The sequence below is a fragment of the Trachinotus anak genome, unplaced genomic scaffold (assembly GCF_046630095.1).
Source record: "Trachinotus anak isolate AG129_WGS33_773 ecotype Australia unplaced genomic scaffold, CSIRO_AGI_Tana_v1 ptg000006l, whole genome shotgun sequence".
NCBI lineage: Eukaryota > Metazoa > Chordata > Actinopteri > Carangiformes > Carangidae > Trachinotus > Trachinotus anak.
Window position 1 is genome coordinate 895001 of NW_027273857.1, and position 21514 is coordinate 916514.

A 21514-nucleotide genomic window follows, 5' to 3' on the forward strand; every position below is an offset into this window, starting at 1 on the left:
TCTCAGGCACACTGAAGAGTCTGAAAGAGGATGTGGTTTCAGAGTCTCTCTCCTGAAGATGTCGACACTTGTGTGTTTGTCATTAGCACCAACTTCAGTTTGCTGTGGTTGAAATCTGTCTGTCTAAAGCAGCCTGAAGCGTCTCCATAACTAAAAATAAAACATAAGATTAACCTCATGTCACACTGATGATGAAATTAGGTCACACTGGGAGTGTGGTTTATAAATGTTTATGAAATCCATATTTTTCTGACTGGTTTTCGCTCAATAACGTTCCTATGACCAGTACATAGAGCGTGATAATACTGCTGACAGGTAAATGTTTGTGTGATCGTTACATCTGACATCTACTGCGACTGTGACAAATACTATTGTCATTAAAATTACTGTTACACCTGCTGTTGTTGCTATTTTACTACTTTTATAATGAGCATACTCCTGTTACTGCACCAGTTCAAGCTGTCACTATTACTGGTGTAGTACTGGTGTAGTTACTGCAAGTGCTACTACTTTACTTTACTGCTGCTACTGCAATTCTAATCACGACTACATACTACCACCATTAGCACTATATTTTTTGTAGTACTTAAACTTCAGATAATATTTGTTCTTCTGATAAAGATCATGAGATAAGATCAAAAGACACTGAATGCACTTTGTATGCACCAATAATATTAAACTTAGCTATTACTCAGAGTTATTGTAATCCGGGTTTTACCTGCTGAAATATTCACCAGGTGCTTGGAAATAAAATATTTGAATATGAGCCTCTGTTACAGCTGTTTTATGGCTGACATCAGACAACTTTTCTTCTTCTGTTACCTGTTATTTAAATTATCTTTAAATTCAATGCAGACTCAAATCTGGCCTGAACTTCTGCTGCAACGTGTTTTTGAAGCAAGACCTTGAGGTGGCAGGATACTGCAGGGCTGCATGTTGGTCCAGAGAAACGAATGAAGAGATCAGATCACTGACACGTGTGGATCTGGAGGCACAAGGGTCACAATGGATTACATTCATCTCTGCTTCCATTTGCTCAGACCAAACAAAACTGTGTGAATCAGATGTTGTGCTGGTGCAGGACCCTGCCAGGTTTCTCTGCAGGTCTTTGATGGGGAACTTGAGATAACAGGAAGGGGTGACACCATGAGAACAGTGAAGTTGAGTGGGTGCAGTTTTTCTTCATGTGACCAACCTGTACAGATGCCATTCACACTCCACAAAGATCACACCTCTAACGGGCTGTTAGGCAGATGTGGTGCTGCAGTCAAACATGCAGCAGCAGTTCAGAGAAAAAATGTTCACGAAAGTTCAAGGCACGACATCCACAGCCCTACGATGGTCACATGAGAAAGTTATGAATGTGAAGAGTTGCTGCAGTTAAAACACTGAACTTCAGAAATTGTGGTGGAAATCCCAACGTTTCCAAAGATAAAGGTGTCAGTTTGAATTTTGGAGAAACGTGTTGCTCAGTGGAACATGACGTGGGCTGTGGGAACATATGTTACCGACAGGTTCAAGAACTTTTGGGTGATTCTCTCTGGTTCTGAGCTGGTTCCTCCTCCCACCTCTTTATTGCACAGCAGCAAAGTAGCATCACTTTCCTCCCACAGTGTAAAAATCACACTCTGCCAAACCACTGAGTTGCCAGCAGCAAGTAGAGTGACAACAAAATCACTTTGTGTGTGGTCAAAGATTTTCACAAGGTTTGACTTTAACATCAGGTCAAAAAGCTGAAGTTGGATTTCAGGTCCTGAGTAAATCATGACAACACTCTAATTTTCTAACTCAGGTCTGCAGAATCCAAAGTCGCCAACTAAGCAGGCGAGGAGGAACAGGAAGTACTCGACAGTGAGAGTGACTAAAAAAGAAGCCAGAGCTGAGCAACAGAACAACACAGCAACTGTTGTAAACTTTGAACAAACTATCTTAATACTTCTGCAGTTTTCTTTTGTCTTTTAGGGAAACTCCATTCTGTATATAAAAAAGAAAGCGATTACATTTATCATTTCCACCCATCTGCAGTGTAAACAAAGATTTTCTTCAGTTCTTTCTATATCTTGGCGAAATTTTGAAGTGTTGTTGCTCCATAATAGGGAGAGTTGTTTATTATATATACAAAGAATATATCAACAGAATATATTAAGAAGAGCATATTAATAATCTGTCAACAGTAAACATTCAGACTGCAAAGCACAATTTCAAAAGTTACAAACACAAAAGCAAAAAATCCAGAAACTGATACAAACACACAAATACCAAACCTTCAGGTGTGTTCTCACGAATTTAAAATATTACAACCACATGATAGTTCTTCATAAACTCTGGCTCAGCCACCTTAAATTTTAAACCACCTTAAACCTGTTACTGACCAGGTCTGGCTGCAGAGTGGATGTGAGCTGACCTACTGAAGCACACTTCATTAAATACTCACCTATTTTTTATTTATTTCTCTGTTTTCTGAACCTTCACAGTTTAACCAGAAAAGTCTAATCATCCTCCGTCAGTCCAGGAGCAGAAGAACTCCTCACGTCTCCAACAATCAGTCCTGAGGTAGTGGAACAGGGAGTCCTTCCTCCTCTGCTGCAAATGTCTTTGGTCCACCTGTCCAGTGTAAATACTGCAGGTGAATTGACCGCTTGTACAGGTACCGTCCAGGTGTGCAGGTGTGCAGTCTCCGTCATTGTTGAGGCAGCACGGAGCGAGGAATCTGGGCTTTGTAGTAAATACACTCTGGAGCAGCTGTAGGGACTGTGGAGGTGGAGAACTGGATCTCCTCATACTGAAACACACAGCAGCAGAACTGAGTGCAGCACAGGGTGGCACTGCTGATAGCACTGTTAGCAACACTGATAGCACTGTTAGCAACACTGATAGCACTGTTAGCACTGCTGATAGCACTGTTAGCAACACTGATAGCACTGTTAGCACTGCTGATAGCACTGTTAGCACTGCTGATAGCACTGTTAGCAACACTGATAGCACTGTTAGCAACACTGATAGCACTGTTAGCAACACTGATAGCACTGGTAGTACCACTGTTAGCACTGTTAGCACCACTGATAGCACTGTTACATCTGCTGATAGCACTGTTAGCAACACTGATAGCACTATTAGCAACACTGATAGCACTGGTAGTACCACTGTTAGCACTGTTAGCACCACTGATAGCACTGTTACATCTGCTGATAGCACTGTTAGCAACACTGATAGCACTATTAGCAACACTGATAGCACTCTTAGCACTGTTCACAACACTGATAGCACCATTAGCAAAAGTGATAGCACTGTTAGCACTGCTGATAGCTCTGTTAGCAACACTGATAGCACTGTTAGCAACACTGATAGCACTGTTAGTCCAGATGTAGTTGAACTAGTAGAGACATTGCATTGTGGCATTAATATTAGCAGTTAGCAGTTAGAATTAGCCATGCTAACAATGGTAGCATCAGAAGCATTATTAGTTAGCTGTTGTGATATTAGCCATATTAGCAGTAATAGCAGTAGCAGTAACTCTAACCAGTAGTGCTGTTCACTGTGGCTGCAGTTGCAGAAACTTATAGTAGTACAAGCATTAATTGTAACTGCAGTAGTCGCAGTAGTAGTGTTAGTACTACCACAGTATTAGAGGTTTGTTTACCTGTGGGATCTCCAGAGTCTCTGTCCTGTCGTACGCGACAGGAGAAGTTTCATTCAACTTACAGTCTCTGCTCTTCCCCTTCACACAGAGCGACGTAGAAACCAAACCTGCCAACAGAGCCTCAGGTGAGTCACTTCACCTTCAGACCAACACAGCTTCGCTCTGAGGAGAGGAACTGTGGGGAACAGCTTATACAAGCAAAAGCAGACGTTTTTATGTCTTCATGACGTCTATAGGAGAGAATATCTTTGAGTCAAACAGTACAAACGCTTTATCACCATTTAAGAAAAGGAAGTTTCACCACTGCTGCCAGAAAACACGATCTTTGTTAAGATCATGATGAATCATAGATGTTTGTCTCGGCTGCCAGCGGTGACAAGAGCAACATGACGGTCTGACTGTCCACAGGAAGACCTGCACAGTGAAAGCGGCCAATCTAACCCCCAGTGGTGTCACTGTTCTACAGCCATTACATTCATCAATGTAATGGCTGTCAATTTACTTTAAAATGAGTTAAAGCAAAAAAATGGTCTACTGTCACTTGAAATTCACATTTACGTTCAAATGTGTGAATGATAAACATCATGAGTTCCTGCAGTTTCCTGCAGCAGCACATTTCTATGGTATTCATAGGTCAGTGGACCACAGAACTGCTGAGGTTAAAAAATAACAGACTCACCTATCATCAGTAAGATGAGGACGGCGTTCAGGATGAGGGAGCCGTACCTGACGTGGTCACTCTGCCATATCGTCCAGTTGTGTGGCTGCTGGTGTTGGTTTGGTGCAGAGTCGTTGGTGGACGGAGGTGGAGGAACATCTGGAGAAACTTGACAAAGACAAACAGAGATGTGCTGATGGAGTAAAGCAGGAAGAGTTCAGTTCAGGTGGAAGATAGAGCTTATTAAATGTGAACAAAGCGTAGTGGCTCAGATATTTCAGTCATTTTGAGTAAAGCTTCTACTTTCTGACAGTGGAGCAGCATCCAGCGGCTTCTGGCACTTTCCTAACCAGACAACATGTCAGTCAGGACGTCTTTAACTGGACACATTCCTCTATTACAAAGTGCAGCCACACGAGACAAATCATCTCTGCCTGTGAACAGGAACACTGGTAGCAGCAGGAGCCACAGTAACAGTGCCTCCATTAAAAACTGCACTGTCTTATTAATAATACAGAAACAACAGGAGTAAGTCCAGCATTCCTACTTCAATGAACAACCAAATGTCCGGACTATCATCCAGTCATTTATAATTGTATTAAAATATATACTTTGGCATCCTGTACTTTTCAGGACATAAGAAGTAAAAGACAAGTATTTGATAAAAAACTGACACTTACCTAAGACAAGGTGGAAAGTCCCAACATAATTAATGTGGTTATTCGTCTTCTTGGCGCAGAAGTAAAGTCTGAAGTCCTCTGCTGTGATGTTTGTAATCAAAAGTGTGTTTCCCTGGGGAAAGTATTTGGTTTTAAAGTTCGGAGAGCAGTAGCTGGGTTCATGTTTTCCAGAATAAACGCGACCGATGAATCCACTGAGCTGGCCGTAGATCTGCATGTACCAGTACAGATCTGAAATGTTCTGAGGGCAGTTCAAGGTGATGTTTTGACCCAGCTCCGCATTGACCTCCGTCACGTTCTCAGCCTCTGCACAGACCAGAAACACTGGCAGGATCATCCAAAGCAGAACCATGATCAGGTTCAGCATCCAAAACAAGACAGAGCCTCCTAAAACCCAGCACGCCTCTGATCTGAAACAGCTTCCTCAGTCACAGTCAGAAAAGTGCTCCTGACTTCCTGTATCTCAAGGTGATCATGTCATATGTCATGCACAACCAAAACCACAAACACCAACCCAGTTCTATCGGACGCTCAACATCCAGAAGTGAAACTTCACCCTGAGCCTCTGATGTGGGCGGCTGGGCCATTGTTTGGGATAAGGTAACAGAGTTTGGTGTTTACAGGTTATTTATATTTGAAAAACAGATTTGAACTCCTTCATCCTGCTGCCTTCACTGTGGAGTGGGACTGTACTTTAGTTTATCAGCCTTAAAGACAACATCTTAATGAAGTAGTGTAGAGATACTCACATCAGGACTGGCAGAGTGACACAAGCAGCTGTAAGACCCACGGCAGGAACACTGCTATCAGCTGTGGTGAAAGGTCACAGGGACGGTGCCTCCATGAAAAACAGCAGTCGAATCAAGAACCACAGACACTGGAGCAAGACCAGCTGTAGTAGCATCCGTTGGATTAGTAGTAGTACTAGTAGTAGTTTAATGTCATTTCCAGCCGCTCTTCTCTCTGCAGACGACTGAAGAGCTGAAACTCGCCATCATCATCATCATCACTTTAACAAACTGAGGAAGAGGCTCCATCTTGTGTCACAATATTGTTACTACAGAAGAAAACAATTTTACAGCTTCACTTCATTTTTTATTAGAAATGTACAAAAATTACAAACAGATTTTAAAACTGCTGTTTACAGCCTGTTTGTTTACAGTCAGTTTGTTTACAGTCAATTTGTTTACAGCCTGTTTGTTTACAGCGGGTTTGTTTACAGCCTGTTTGTTTACAGCCTGTTTGTTTACAGCGGGTTTGTTTACAGCCTGTTTGTTTACAGCGGGTTTGTTTACAGCCTGTTTGTTTACAGTCAGTTTGTTTACAGCGGGTTTGTTTACAGCCTGTTTGTTTACAGCCTGTTTGTTTACAGCGGGTTTGTTTACAGCCTGTTTGTTTACAGCCTGTTTGTTTACAGTCGGTGTAACATATGACACTGTCAATCCTTAGATTCAGAAAAAGCTGCACTGAGAAAAGAAAAGAAACTCAATAGAACATTTTAACAAAATAAAAATACTGGGGTTAAAATTTAAAATGAGTCCAGCTCCAACATGAATCATTGTAAATAATTAAAATCATTCAAATACAAAAAAAGTTTTTCTTAATTTTAGTTTATTTTAGGAAAAACCTGTTTTATTAAATGTGTGATTTATATTATTAAGTGTGGTTATGGGACATTAAAACGTTTCTTATCTTGAGCTCTCAGTATTTAGATAATTCAGGGGAATATTCCACCTGAACATTGGAGCTGGAATCTATTGATCTATAATCTATATCTAATCCATATCAAACCAATGGTCCAAGACCCCCAGATTTTCATCTACTGTGAGACACAGAGGAGACACTGATGACGTTTGGAGTTTGTTCTGATAAAGTAAGTTATCAAATGATGAAAACAGCTGCAGATTAATTTTTGTTGCTTGACTGAAGGATTATTCGAGTTCAGCTCCTGATTAAAGGAGGAGAAGAAGCGGAGCAGAGAGCAGAGCCAGGTGGAGGGAGGTTGGTGCAAACCCTTCACCACGTGATGCTTCTGGAGTCGTTGCTTCACCTGGTTTACCTGCAACATGAAGAAACGTGGGTCAGCTCTGTGGACTGAGGTTCCTGTCACATGACGGCCAGCACAGACTCAGTCAGAACAACAGGTCAGGACTGAAGGTGCTCAGCACGTGACGTTCAGGTACTCTAAGTGAAATACGAAAATATATTATTTCCACTGTTTGGTGAGATGCCCGTCAAAACCAGGTTGTGAAATAGAACCAGTTCCAAACGATGTAGAACAGTGAAGCGGTCCCTGTGCTCCAGCAGAGGGCGCTCTGCTAAAGCTCACTGTGACCTCCTCGCTGCTCCCCAGGGGACACACACATCATCAGCTGACTGATAGGCCAATACTGATAATATGGCCAATTTATTGATCAGGCCCTGGTGCAGGCACTTCACTGTTACTCTTGAGATTTTTTTCTCATGTTTAAAATATAAACCTGGATCCTACAGGTTCTCTCCAGGTCCTGGTTCTGTGGAGTTCCTGGTGAAACCATGTCCTGAAACTGAGAGTTTATGCATTCATACTTTTATTGTGGTACATGAGCCGTGTCAGGAAGCAGTGAAGACGTTGGAGCTACGCACCTGAGACACCCAGGTGGACTCTCTGCCTGAAGTCCACCACCATGTGGCACTCATACACACCGCTGTCCACCTGCTGGACGTTCCGCAGGACGATGGAGAAGTTCCCCTGTCTGTACAGGTCAGGGAAACTGGCCACTCGCCCTCTGAACTTCTGGTGCTGGGCTGTGATGTTCTGGACGCCGTCGAAGCCCAGCACCACGTGGTCTCCCTGGTTCCTCCAGGTGATGTTGAGTTTCTCTGGCAGCAGGTTCACTCCTGGGTAGTTACAGGGCAGCAGGACGTCCTCTCCAACAAAGCCCTGGACTTTCAGCTGGCAGCTCACTGAGAGACAACACAACACAACTCAACTCAACTCAACACAACACAACACAACACAACACAACACAACACAATTCAACGCAACTCAACTCAACTGTTTCCATTTTCTGTGTAACAGAAAGTGGAAACAGTTGAGTTTCACTTTCTGGAAACAGAAAGTGAAAGGAGGCGGCTCTGTGATCGGCTGTGGTGGTGGTGGTGGTGGTGGTGGTGGGGGGGGGGGGACACCCTCTCCACCACCTGCTGGATGTCACAAGGACAGCATCAGTCAGTCACACCTGAAGTCAGGAAACAGTCCGACCTGCGTCAGGTGAGTCAGTGTCATGGTGAGAACAACAGGTACAGAAAAACAAACTGACCTGTTTGTGCGGCGAAGGCCAACATCACCCACACACACATCCCTGCAGAGCTGTGGAGAAACACGGCAGCATCATCAGGTGCTCAGATTATTAGGAACACCAGTACAGCACCATCACTGTGAGCCTGTCTGACTCGACACAGCTGAACATCAGTTGCTTCACAGCAGTCGACTATTGGACTGAAGGAGACAGCCGGTGTTTATAGACAGCGAACAGGAAAGATCTTCATGACCCGGCTCAGACCTGCTCAGAAATGCCCTGAAAGAAACGTCCGAGCCCTCAGATTTATCTGGTGACCCTGTGCAGAGGCTCGGTGTCAGTACTGACTGAACATCGCCATCAACACTGAGCAGACAGACACTTCACACAAGTCACTCTCAAAGATTTTCCCTCCACCAGCGAACTGACCTTTTCAAAGCGTCCATGTCGACTCTCTGCTCTGAGCGTCTGTGCTGAGAGGAAGCCAGTATCACTGCATCATCACAGCCACCTCCCGTCTTCCTCTGAGTGACTTTCCGTTGTACAAACTCTGCACATTTCACACTGAACTAGAGGAAGTTGAGACGGCAGCATCGCGTTTGCAGGAAGTTTCCTGTTTCATACACTAGAAACCAAATGATGTTATTTTGTACAAGAAACTTTTCAAACAGATCAGTTTTCTCCTTTTAAAGGTCCCATATTTTACACTTATCATGTGTTTTATTTGAAGTGTTGATATCATAACAAGATAGATCTGAGCCTCTCTTCTGATTGGTTGACTGTTTTCTGAGTGATCCAATAAAAATATAGCAGATTTCAGGTAAACACTCAGAGAAACCAAATCCTGCAAGGTTGGATGGTGGGTCCATGTGGGTGGGGCTTGGGGCATAGCTGAGAGCAGTGACTGCTTTGTTGTGACATCACAAAGTTCCAGAAGTCCTGACGGCTGGTTTTAAGGCTCAGTTTCTGAATACAGGCTGTGTGCATTTCTCTGTGGACTGAGGCTTTGATACTTTCACAGTATTAATATAGAACCTAGACCTTCGTACCTTTGTTGAACCTCAGTTCAGTGTCAGAGTAAAAAACCTACAGTCAAGTCAGTTTTTTTCAACACTCAGGAGCTTTACAGTCTGTAGGACCTCAAAAACAGGAAGGCCACACCCAGACAACCATAAGTTGTGTGGAAAAATTTGCTGAGATTTTGCTGCAGAGACAGTTACAGAGTCTCTAACCTGATGCAGTCCTGTCCTCAGCACGAGGACAAACACCCCTTTGTTTCCATGGTTCTTCCTGTTGTAGACGTTTAAAAAATGCAGTAAATCTCATAATTATCACATATATACATCCTCTGGATCTATGAAGATCTGAGTTTGAAATACCCACAGTAAGATTTGCATATGAACATACATTAGAATATCTCTGACTCCCCTGCCATAGCCACGCCGCAGGTCCACATCACTCTCCAGCAGACACCTCCCGCCGGTCCCTCGAGACCACAGACTCCAGCTTCTCTCTGTTCCCGGAGAACATTCTACTTACCCATAATCACAATAAATCTTCATTACACCACCGCAGTTTGTTTGAGTCTGGTTCTGCTCAGGGGCTTAAAAACCAAGAACCCACACGTCACAGATGATCCATGACAATAATTATTAAATAGTTTTGTAATGATTGAATGAAATGAATTAATCAAATACAGAGTGTTGTGGCATTGTCATTTTTAGTGCTTTACACAATGGGGGAGATTTAGTGAAACAACATTTGATGATGATGTTATCTCCTGACTGGACTTAAAGAGAAGAATTCTGTATCCATGGATCTGGAGCTGAGACCAGGATTTCAGTTCTGGATCGTGTCTCCAACATGAAACAGCTGCTCGGTTGTTTCTACATGTTTGTGGGTCTGTTGTGGTGAAACGACAATAGTCCATTAATCTTAATGTTCCTGCAGCAAGGAATTTTCTTTCTCCTTTCATAAAGGAAGGTTCAGTGTTTCCTCTGCGAAAGGAGATAAGATAGGAAGCATTGAAGATCCTTTCCTCAGCTGAGTTGAGATTTTTCTTCTCCAGTAAAAACGCTGATGTTTCAGGTCAGTTTTCAGTGACAGTGGAGCTGAAGCTCCAGCGTCAGTGTGTGTTTTCAGCCCCAGAAGAAGAGACACATCACAAGCAGAACCATGTGGAAGCAGCTGCTCCAGGGTCTCTCAGGACTTTCACCTGCAAAGTGAAGAAGATCCGCATCAATACTTTGATCAGTTGAGCTTTGACTCTTTACATGTTGATCACAATCGATCTGAAGGATCAGTTCAGGGTTTCATCCTCATCTGAGACTTTAACAACATAAATGTTTGAGATGAGACAGAATAAACCTGAGTCTGGGCTGAAAAAGGACCCAGAACACCTTAACCCTGCTCCAACACTGACTGTAACTCAGGTTTTTACCAGTGAAGCAGCTACAGACCTGAGACAGTCAGTCTGACGTGCTGCTGGAAGTCAAGTCGAGGTACGATGCAGGTGTAGTTGTTACTGTCCGACTCCTGGACGTTCTGCAGGACGATGGAGAAGTTCCCCTTCCTGTACAGAGCAGGGAACATGGTCACTCGACCTCTGAACGTCTGGTGCTGGGGTCTAATGTCTGGGAAGTTGTGGATGATGACCAACAGGACTTTGCCCTGTCTGTCCGTCCAGAGGAAGGAGACATTCTGTGGGACAGAGCTGAAGTCTTTGTGGCCGCAGGGCAACAGGATGTCTTCTCCAACAGAGCTCTTCATGTTCACCAGGCAGCTCACTGAGGGACAACACACACCGTCTCCGTCACACACTGAGATAGAAAAAGCTGTGTGACACATTCAGACAGTGTGTGTGTGTGTGTGTGTGTGTGTGTGTGGGTGGGGGGGGGGGGGGACTGACCTGCTGGTATGCTGAAGGAAAAGGTCCAGACCAGTGCAGTGCTGTGGAGAAAGAGCAGCATCATTGAGCCTCTCACATCTTCAGATTCATCAGCAGTGTTTGGTTCCTTCAGCCTAATGCTGAGCGTCAGCTGGTCTCCTGGACGAGATCCTGCTGATTGCTGCTGTTAGTGTGGCAGAGTTCACCATCACTGTTCAGCATTATACATCCAGCAGCTCAAGCTCCACCCTGTTTCCTGTCCGGTGTGTTCTGACCCCCCAGATCCTCCAATTGTTCACAAGTGTCCCACTACATCAAACCAGTGAAGGTGGAGGCTCTGTGTATGAACATGTCTGCCCTTCTGAAACAACACATTTGATTTTTTGATCTTTCAAATAAAGTCCACACTGACATGATGAAAACACTCATGGACGTGACCGGTTCTTCTGCTGAATGACAGAACCCTTCACATCCTCTCTGTTTCATCTACAGTCAGACTAACAGAGTCACGAAACATGTCCTGGAAAAGACCTGGAAAAAGCCCGGGAAAGGCCTGGAAAAGGCCTGGGAAAGAAAGGTAACTGATAGTGGATGTGAGACACATGATCTCAAACCTTCAGACCTTCAGCTGTTCCTGCTCCACTTTCTGAGTCTGACTCTGTTGTTTGCACTGATCTGAGGTCTGACAAAGATTTTCTTCTTCACTGTCCTGAGCTGCTCTGAAGAGAAAACAGAATAAAACATACCAGACCGTCCTCATGGTCCGAGGCTCCAACCTTCTCGCTCTTCACGTTAAAGTAGACGAGTCCTGCTGTGTGGAGAGTGTGTGTCTGTGTGTGTCTGTGCGTGTTCATCTTCAACAAAAGAAAAAGTGAAAGTGGAACATACTTTCTGTTTGACCACATTTCTGCAGACTTTGCACTCATCTGGGCGCTCATGGGTGTGTTAGTGTTAAAAGGAGGTGTGGTCAGGCCAATGGCCCATTTAGATTAACACTGCTGAAAACCAGCAGTACCAGTACTACAGTTACAGTAGTAACAGTAGTAGTGATAGTAGTACTAACAGTAACAGCAGCAGAAAAACTCAAACATCAAATATTTGTACAATTTGAACTTTTTATTTCAGAATAAAACAGATATCACCACATTGTCCTTTCAAAATAAAATACATCAGCAGTACATTGTCTTCAAACACTGGAGTTCAACACAGATTAAAATCGCAGCCTGTTACAGAATCACAACAACTTCACACACCAATCTCTCATGCACCAGTCTTTCATACACCAATCTGTGCAATATCTACATACACTGGTACTGTTGTTACACAACTACTGTTGTTACACAACTACTGCTGTTGTTACACAACTACTGCTGTTACACTGCTACTGCTGTTAGGCTATCTTATCTGATCTTATCTTATCTTATCTTATCTTAGCTTAATTAGTGGTAACAGCCCCACCAGTGGAGAGCCAGGGTCACATGTCACTGTTCTTATGTATTTATACACAAGTACACAGGAAACACAGTGTACACTGTATTACTCCACAGATCAGCTGAGGTGCACTTGTAGGAATATGGTGGTTCCACGGTTCCATGGTTCCACAGCTTGATGGAAGATAAAGAGGCGAAACTGATTGTAGTGGCCGTTTGTCCATAAAATAACAAAATCAAAATTAATGTAAAATTAGACTGAATCAAATGACTGCTGTTGCACCCTGGGCAGGTAATGTACTCAGGCAAAAGAAAACTGAATGTCCATGCTGGGCTGGTGCAGTTTTGATGGTTTATTGAATCCAGTTCAAACACAGTGCAGTCCCTTTGTCTCTTCTGCTCTGGTAAAAAATCATGTGCCAGCACACAGGCGCACACAGGTCTCCCACCAGCTTCTTACCTATATACTAACGTGTGTCCACTAGTGCCCACAGTGTTTCTGACCAAACATTACAATGAACGAAAAAAACTGACAAAAATGAAGACGAAACATATTAAGCATTAGCTTTTTCCTCTGGGCAGGTTTTAAAGTGTCTCCTGCTGATCTGAGAGCTGAAGCTACTGCAGAGAAGCTCCTCTCTCAACCTCACGTCCAATAACCACAACTACCACTTTGAGTGAAGCTGCCTCAGCGAACCACAGACAAACTGCAGCATGTGATAGAAAGTGAGAATGTGAACTAAGGCAGCAGCAGGAGCTGATGTCTGTGCTCTGACTGACATGGTGGAAGCATTACTTATTCTTTTTCAGGGAGAGCGGTGACTTTAAAGCTGTTTATTCACTGGAACTAAAGTTGCTGTTTTTAAGAGCAGGAGCCTTCATCATTTGGTGTGAGCTGCTTCCTGTCGAGGCTGCTACAGCTCAGGAGTGAATCTGTGTGTAGCTCAGCAGAGTCAAGAGGACAGAGAGCAGAGCGAGGAGGGAGGCGTTCAGTGTCACTGCAGCGTTTTCAGCTGCAACACGTTTACCTGCAACATGAAGGACACAAACCAGCTTCAGGTTATTGTTTCAGACACGTTTTACTCACAGTCTCTGGTTGGATTGGAAACGTGAACCTCTGAGATTTAACGAACTGTCATCATTCCTCTGATTTCTAACATCTTCAAGTGTTTTTAGGAAATCAAACATGATGACATTCGTCCTGGGAGAAACATGTCAGTGAGACATTAACTCTGAGTGTAGTGTTATTGTTGCAGACAGAAATCACTCACTGAACCACATTAATAATCATCTCTCCAGCATCATTAATGATGAACCTGCTGATTATTTTCATTGTTGTGTCTATAAAACGTCAGAAAAGACCCGGAGCTCCAACACCATCAGTTTCCTGTCACCTGACAGACCCTCACAGGAAGAAGCAGCAGAAACAATGAGTCACTTATCAAAACTGTTGCACTTTAATTATTTCATTTATGTTTAATCTCTGACTAATTGTTGCAGCTGATGCAACACAACTCTGATAACGTAATGCTGAAGGCATCGTGTGACGGAGCTGGGTGCAGCGCTCCATCACCCACTTCCTTCATGAGGTTCAGGGTGCGTCCTCTGTCTCTGCAGCTTGTGTCAAAGTATTTAGGAGGCGTACACACCTGTAACATTCAGCTGGACTCTGTCCTCCAAGTCCACCGCCGGGATGTTGCACTCGTAGACTCCGGTGTCCGACTCCTGGACGTTCTGCAGGACGATGGAGAAGTTCCCCTTCCAGTACTGGTCAGAGGAACTGATCACTCGACCACTGAAGTTGTTGCTCTGACTTTTCATATTTTGGACGCCACTAATGATGTCCAACATGACGTTGTTGTCTTTGTCCCTCCAGTAGACATTGACCATCTGTGGTGGAGGATATATTCCTGGGTAGACGCAGGGCAGGAGGATGTTGTCCCCGATAAAACCCTTGATGATCACAAGGCAGCTCACTGTGAGACAACACACACAGTCTCTGTCAAACATTGAGATAGAAATCAGCTGTGTGACACATTCAGACAGTGTGTGTGTGTGTGTGTGTGTGTGTGTGTGTGTGTGTGTGTGTGGGTGGGGGGGGGGGGGGGGACTGACCTGCTGGTATGCTGAAGGAAAAGGTCCAGATCAGTGCAGTGCTGTGGAGAAACAGCAGCATCATTGAGCCTCTCACATCTTCAGATTCATCAGCAGTGTTTGGTTCCTTCAGCCTAATGCTGAGCGTCAGCTGGTCTCCTGGACGAGATCCTGCTGATTGCTGCTGTTAGTGTGGCAGAGTTCACCATCACTGTTCAGCATTATACATCCAGCAGCTCAAGCTCCACCCTGTTTCCTGTCCGGTGTGTTCTGACCCCCCAGATCCTCCAATTGTTCACAAGTGTCCCACTACATCAAACCAGTGAAGGTGGAGGCTCTGTGTATGAACATGTCTGCCCTTCTGAAACAACACATTTGATTTTTTGATCTTTCAAATAAAGTCCACACTGACATGATGAAAACACTCATGGACGTGACCGGTTCTTCTGCTGAATGACAGAACCCTTCACATCCTCTCTGTTTCATCTACAGTCAGACTAACAGAGTCACGAAACATGTCCTGGAAAAGACCTGGAAAAAGCCTGGGAAAGGCCTGGAAAAGGCCTGGGAAAGAAAGGTAACTGATAGTGGATGTGAGACACATGATCTCAAACCTTCAGACCTTCAGCTGTTCCTGCTCCACTTTCTGAGTCTGACTCTGTTGTTTGCACTGATCTGAGGTCTGACAAAGATTTTCTTCTTCACTGTCCTGAGCTGCTCTGAAGAGAAAACAGAATAAAACATACCAGACCGTCCTCATGGTCCGAGGCTCCAACCTTCTCGCTCTTCACGTTAAAGTAGACGAGTCCTGCTGTGTGGAGAGTGTGTGTCTGTGTGTGTCTGTGCGTGTTCATCTTCAACAAAAGAAAAAGTGAAAGTGGAACATACTTTCTGTTTGACCACATTTCTGCAGACTTTGCCTGAGGGAAGTACCTAAACTTCATTGGGTCCAGGGCTCAGGGTTTGGGGGGGGGTTACACTGCTACTGCTACCTTTCTTTTCCAGGCCTTTCCCAGGACGTGTTTAGTGACTGTTTGCTGCCCTCATGTCTTTAACAGCCTCTAACTCACACCCGGCACAAAGCACAACACAAGCGTCTCTGTTGGTTTCAGACTGATGCAGTCGTCATTTTCCCGCCAAGCGCCCACATTGTTTAAATAGCAAATACACCTGCACTCACCTGAGTAGTAACAGTAGTCGTGATAGTAGTACTAACAGTTACAGCAGCAGAAAAACTCAAACATCAAATATTTGTACAATTTGAACTTTTTATTTCAGAATAAACAGATATTGCCACACTGTCCTTTCAAAATAAAATACATCAGCAGTACATTGTCGTCAAACACTGGAGTTCAACACAGATTAAACACAAACACTAAGCAGACCAGTCAGCAGTTTAATATAGAGGTAAATAAACAGAGTAGAACTACTTCATACACAACACACCTGCACAGCTGTAACATCAGGGTCACATGACTGTCCACTGTGATTTAAAAACATCTGGAACAGATGAAAAGAAGCTGCCTACATGACATAAGACAGATCGAGTGTGGAACTGTGTGGCAACACAAGAAGAAGAAAACATCACATGACTGAGATAAATAAATAGGCTGAAATGTTTAGTATTAAATATACAACAGACCCTTTACATGGAAACACAGTTAGATTAACATGCAACATGTGGTGTTTTCACTGGAACTCAGCTCAGATCTTCAGAGGCGGGTGGACACATTTAGTTTTTCAACCTTCAGGTGAATTTGACTTCAGCTTTTTCTTCTTTGGTGTCTTTACACCTCAATAAATAAGTACAAAAATAACAAATAAAATTATCCTGACAGCTGATCAGCTGATCATTATTCACAATAACGTCTGCATGTCAGCGTCACAACACATCCTTCATTAGAGAAAGAGACTCTGTAGTTAATGGAATAATAAAGTAACTTGTCCCTTTCTTATCCAATAGTCTTACTTTTACTACTTTACTTTTACTCTTACTTACTCATTAAGGGCTAAAAACTAAAGAAATATCTGAAATGAAGAGTCCTGCTTCAAATGGGGTTTCATTAGTGGTAACGGTGCCCCCCAGTGGACAGTCAGGGTCACACGTCCCTGTTCTGTCCTCCTCCTTATTCTGTCCCTCGGTTGGTCAGAAGCAGCTGAATGTGTTTCCTGACCTGTTACAGCTGCAGGGTTTGACCTTGACCCCGTAGTGTCATGTGTGACCTTCACTTCAACACTTGTAACTTGTGTGTTGTTGATGAGCAGACATGGCTGCAGCAGCAGTCCCCACTCACTCTGCATGAACTCTGCCCTCCCTCCACTGTGTTTTTATTCTGTCTTTATTTTTGTGGTTTGTCTTTAAATCTTTTTCTTTGCCTGGTGTGAAGAACTCTGAGCTGCATGTGTTTGAAATGTCACATATTGAAGTGATAGTTGTGGTTATTTTACTTTAGGACTACAAATTTTCAGCTGCGGAACTCCTGTATTCCTACACACAAGTGCACAGGAAACACAGTGCACACTGTGTTACTCTGCAGGTGGAAGATAAAGAGGTGAAAACTGGTATTAGTTTTTTCCTCTGGGCAGGTTTTAAAGTGTCTCCTGCTGATCTGAGAGCTGAAGCTACTGCAGAGAAGCTCCTCTCTCAACCTCACGTCCAATAACCACAACTACCACTTTGAGTGAAGCTGCCTCAGCGAACCACAGACAAACTGCAGCATGTGATAGAAAGTGAGAATGTGAACTAAGGCAGCAGCAGGAGCTGATGTCTGTGCTCTGACTGACATGGTGGAAGCATTACTTATTCTTTTTCAGGGAGAGCGGTGACTTTAAAGCTGTTTATTCACTGGAACTAAAGTTGCTGTTTTTAAGAGCAGGAGCCTTCATCATTTGGTGTGAGCTGCTTCCTGTCGAGGCTGCTACAGCTCAGGAGTGAATCTGTGTGTAGCTCAGCAGAGTCAAGAGGACAGAGAGCAGAGCGAGGAGGGAGGCGTTCAGTGTCACTGCAGCGTTTTCAGCTGCAACACGTTTACCTGCAACATGAAGGACACAAACCAGCTTCAGGTTATTGTTTCAGACACGTTTTACTCACAGTCTCTGGTTGGATTGGAAACGTGAACCTCTGAGATTTAACGAACTGTCATCATTCCTCTGATTTCCAACATCTTCAAGTGTTTTTAGGAAATCAAACATGATGACATTCGTCCTGGGAGAAACATGTCAGTGAGACATTAACTCTGAGTGTAGTGTTATTGTTGCAGACAGAAATCACTCACTGAACCACATTAATAATCATCTCTCCAGCATCATTAATGATGAACCTGCTGATTATTTTCATTGTTGTGTCTATAAAACGTCAGAAAAGACCCGGAGCTCCAACACCATCAGTTTCCTGTCACCTGACAGACCCTCACAGGGAAGAAGCAGCTGAAACAATGAGTCACTTATCAAAACTGTTGCACTTTAATTATTTCATTTATGTTTAATCTCTGACTAATTGTTGCAGCTGATGCAACACAACTCTGATAACGTAATGCTGAAGGCATCGTGTGACGGAGCTGGGTGCAGCGCTCCATCACCCACTTCCTTCATGAGGTTCAGGGTGCGTCCTCTGTCTCTGCAGCTTGTGTCAAAGTATTTAGGAGGCGTACACACCTGTAACATTCAGCTGGACTCTGTCCTCCAAGTCCACCGCCGGGATGTTGCACTCGTAGACTCCGGTGTCCGACTCCTGGACGTTCTGCAGGACGATGGAGAAGTTCCCCTTCCAGTACTGGTCAGAGGAACTGATCACTCGACCCCTGAAGTTGTTGCTCTGACTTTTCATATTTTGGACGCCACTAATGATGTCCAACATGACGTTGTTGTCTTTGTCCCTCCAGTAGACATTGACCATCTGTGGTGGAGGATATATTCCTGGGTAGACGCAGGGCAGGAGGATGTTGTCCCCGATAAAACCCTTGATGATCACAAGGCAGCTCACTGTGAGACAACACAACAGAAGAAACACAGTGTGTGTGGTCCTCTCAGTCAACAACCTGACACAAATATGTGAGCTCTCACTGGAAAAGTAAAATAAATGTTGTTAATTTTGCTCCTCACAACATTCAACTGACTTAATCCTGTTCAACAATGTGGCTGAAATAAAAGTGAAGGCGTGTTTCCAGTAAACAAAGGTCAAAGCCGAAGGATTTCTCCTGTGGCAGCTGCATCCAGATGTTGTCCTGGCTCATGACATCACACTGCTGCAACAGAACTACATTCAAAATGTGACTAATTTAAGTCCACTCCATCAGCGGCTACTAACTCTGTTGTGTCTGCACTGGACCAAAGATTGTTTAGGAGGGAAGAGGTTCCACTCTGTGGTTCAACAACCTCAGGTTTTTCTGGTCTGTATGGTCAGTTAATCTTCACTGTTCTCATCAGCTTTGTTCAGGACTTTATGATCAGACTCTTCTTTTGTCTGATTTGTGATGCAAACTTTGTGTCTCCAGCTTTTGAGCGTTTCACGTGATCTTCCTCAGCAGAGGGAGTTAGTTGTAGAAAAATCATCTCCAACTGTTCAACTCCCATCCACTGATGAAGACCATGGGATATAATCAAAAGCTCCAGAACAGCTACTTACAGGACTGCAACATGGGGTCACTTTGTCAAAGTATTTTGTGATTTCTGTCAGGACATTTTCAACCTAAATGGTGAAATAAAACATACGAATACACATACCTGTGTTCACATAATGAAGGAAGAGGATCCACGTGAATCTGTGGAGAAAGAAAACAGGTCAATGAATCTTTTAAACAACAAACTCCAGGACTCCAGTTCAAACAGGATCATTGATTTCTGACTGTCTCTCTGTTTCAAATCTTCACTGTTCATTCAGCTGACGCCTGGTTCCAGTCCGCTTCAGGCTTCTCTCATGTGAATATTTTCTGTCAAGAACAATATGTTTTAATTCAATCAAATTTAAGTCACATGATGCTTGGTTACAGGCAGATACATCAGTCAGCCGACATGTTTCACCCAGAGATCACAAAGGCCTTCAGCTCAGGGACATTTCTGTGAAAAAGGAAATGAAAGTTCAAGAAACTTTTCAACCACTCGACACTAAATCAACACAGAATCTATGTGTACAAGAGGCACATGATTCCTGAGCTCCCTGCCGGGATCAGACTAATTTAATCACGAATCAGACGCTTTCACCATGTGAGAGGCCGTGGTTAAAGTGTGAATTCATAATTCATAATGAATTCATAATGTGTAGTAATAATAAAGAAATAAAGCCACAGCACAAAGACACGACGCAGTAACTGGTCAGTTAGGACACGTTCAGAGTTCATGAGAATTTCTCTGACGGTCACTTTGACCTTTAAATGGACAGAAGTCGTCTGACTCTGGTTTTTTCTTTTTAAACTGAAGTTTAATGGACTTAAACAGACGCATGAAGCTAATCAGCACATGAACATGAGGAGTTAGCTCCAGGCGACTGGACCTGACCTGTGAAGGCTGGTTAGCATCAAGTCAATGTGAGGTTACATTTATTATTATTATTATTATTATTAATCTATTTAATTTTAGAGAGTGATCAGCTCCTTGAGGAGACAGGTGGTTGACGAGAAGTCGTGTTGCTAGCTGCTAGCTGAAGCTAGTGCTAAACTCCGTGACGCAGCTCGACTGTGTTTGTCTGGGCGGCTGATTTCAGGCTCTACTTTCAGCACTTCTACCGACTGACCTCGTCCAGAGGCTCATCCCGGCTCTCGGATGTCTCTACAGGCCTGGACTACAGGTTTACTCTGAGTTCTTCAAGCTAACCTGTAAAACTCACGTCCCAGTCAAGCTAGCGGAAGTACAAGAGAGAACCCGGATGGTGACGTCAGCGCGGGTCTGTTTACATTAGATATCAGAAATAAATAAATGTTCCTCGTTTAACCGCGTCCTGTCTGTTTGTGCAGATGTGTTAATTCACCTCTCTGCAGGTTTCTGGACCAGGTTCTGTGACTGAGCTGAATTATCCTGCACAGTCTCAGAGATTCACTCTGCCCCGCCCATCGACCTTAAATACCCCCCCCCCGCCTTCAGTCCACACCTGCAGTAAAATCCTATCCAACTTTTTATCAAGTCTCCTTTATTACATCAACATTGTGCACAAACAACAAAACAGTTTAACCGTGTAAATAATAAAATATAAGAGAAATACAATCATTACCTCTTTACAATGGGCCAATTACCTAATTACCTTCCTTCATACTGAAAACAACATAAAATTTATTAAATTTCCATTAAATTTAACATGAAATAAATAAATAAAGAGTGAAAAATGCAATTGCTCAGAAAATAAGTTTTTACTTATTTATTTCGGTCGCTTTGGTTAAAACCTGCTCAGATTCAAGAGGAAATACGTTACATGCATCAATAACATCACGAGAAAGTAAGAAGAAATAAGATCATGGAAGATAAAACAGGTAAAGGTAATAAAAACAACTGATGTAAAACAGTTTAAGATATAAAAATGATTAATTTAAAAATAAGTTCTGAGCTTCTTCTTGAACATTGTTAGGTTCAGCGCACTCACCTTCTCTCATCTTACATCCTGTCTCTTAACACATGACTGTTTCACAGAAGTCAGGTGACACTTTCATTCTTGGATGACAGATAGAAAATAACCACATATGGCAAATAAAAATAAGGGCACAGGGTCAAACAGAGGTCAAACAGACGGGTTTGACGCCATCTTCAAATATCTTGTCAAACATCAAAAGATACTCAGTAAAAAATAACTCAATTAATTAATTATATCATTAAAATCCATTATTATTTCATTGTCAGTATAGATGCAGATTAATTTTCT

At 43.3% G+C, this 21514-nt stretch overlaps 5 protein-coding genes across 12 annotated transcripts; all 5 read right to left on the reverse strand.

Annotated features, from left to right (window-relative positions):
• Nucleotides 1–2069: 2069 nt before the first annotated feature.
• On the reverse strand, nucleotides 2070–5916 carry LOC139622357 (uncharacterized). The gene is made up of 4 exons (XM_071479607.1): nucleotides 4979–5916; nucleotides 4320–4466; nucleotides 3641–3747; nucleotides 2070–2782 (listed from the first exon to the last, which is right to left on the reverse strand). The coding sequence occupies exons 1-4, from the start codon at nucleotides 5343–5345 to the stop codon at nucleotides 2681–2683; spliced, it is 723 nt and encodes a 240-aa protein (XP_071335708.1). The 5' UTR covers nucleotides 5346–5916; the 3' UTR covers nucleotides 2070–2680.
• Nucleotides 5917–6060: 144 nt separating this feature from the next.
• On the reverse strand, nucleotides 6061–8968 carry LOC139622358 (V-set domain-containing T-cell activation inhibitor 1-like). Its single transcript, XM_071479608.1, has 4 exons — nucleotides 8689–8968; nucleotides 8281–8330; nucleotides 7604–7924; nucleotides 6061–7037 (listed from the first exon to the last, which is right to left on the reverse strand). The coding sequence occupies exons 1-4, from the start codon at nucleotides 8703–8705 to the stop codon at nucleotides 6931–6933; spliced, it is 495 nt and encodes a 164-aa protein (XP_071335709.1). The 5' UTR covers nucleotides 8706–8968; the 3' UTR covers nucleotides 6061–6930.
• Nucleotides 8969–9960: 992 nt separating this feature from the next.
• On the reverse strand, nucleotides 9961–12068 carry LOC139622356 (uncharacterized). 4 transcript variants are annotated; one of them, XM_071479604.1, is made up of 4 exons: nucleotides 11893–12068; nucleotides 11168–11327; nucleotides 10719–11045; nucleotides 9961–10474 (listed from the first exon to the last, which is right to left on the reverse strand). In XM_071479604.1, exons 1-4 carry the CDS (start codon nucleotides 12049–12051, stop codon nucleotides 10398–10400), a joined length of 723 nt encoding a protein of 240 aa, XP_071335705.1. In that variant the 5' UTR covers nucleotides 12052–12068; the 3' UTR covers nucleotides 9961–10397. The 4 variants fall into 4 exon arrangements, with proteins under 4 accessions (XP_071335705.1, XP_071335704.1, XP_071335707.1 ...); XM_071479603.1 differs by having other exon boundaries at nucleotides 11168–11330; XM_071479606.1 differs by having other exon boundaries at nucleotides 11168–11208; nucleotides 11893–12062.
• A 1326-nt stretch (nucleotides 12069–13394) lies between these two features.
• On the reverse strand, nucleotides 13395–15539 carry LOC139622354 (programmed cell death 1 ligand 1-like). Of its 5 annotated transcripts, none has more exons than XM_071479599.1 (4): nucleotides 15417–15539; nucleotides 14692–14732; nucleotides 14226–14575; nucleotides 13395–13604 (listed from the first exon to the last, which is right to left on the reverse strand). In XM_071479599.1, exons 1-4 carry the CDS (start codon nucleotides 15522–15524, stop codon nucleotides 13498–13500), a joined length of 606 nt encoding a protein of 201 aa, XP_071335700.1. In that variant the 5' UTR covers nucleotides 15525–15539; the 3' UTR covers nucleotides 13395–13497. The 5 variants fall into 5 exon arrangements, with proteins under 5 accessions (XP_071335700.1, XP_071335699.1, XP_071335698.1 ...); XM_071479598.1 differs by having other exon boundaries at nucleotides 14226–14552; nucleotides 14692–14851; XM_071479597.1 differs by having other exon boundaries at nucleotides 14226–14552; nucleotides 14692–14854.
• Nucleotides 15540–15920: 381 nt separating this feature from the next.
• LOC139622359 (programmed cell death 1 ligand 1-like) lies at nucleotides 15921–20605 on the reverse strand. Its single transcript, XM_071479609.1, has 4 exons — nucleotides 20399–20605; nucleotides 19393–19430; nucleotides 18325–18651; nucleotides 15921–17702 (listed from the first exon to the last, which is right to left on the reverse strand). Exons 1-4 carry the CDS (start codon nucleotides 20413–20415, stop codon nucleotides 17596–17598), a joined length of 489 nt encoding a protein of 162 aa, XP_071335710.1. The 5' UTR covers nucleotides 20416–20605; the 3' UTR covers nucleotides 15921–17595.
• Nucleotides 20606–21514: the final 909 nt, after the last annotated feature.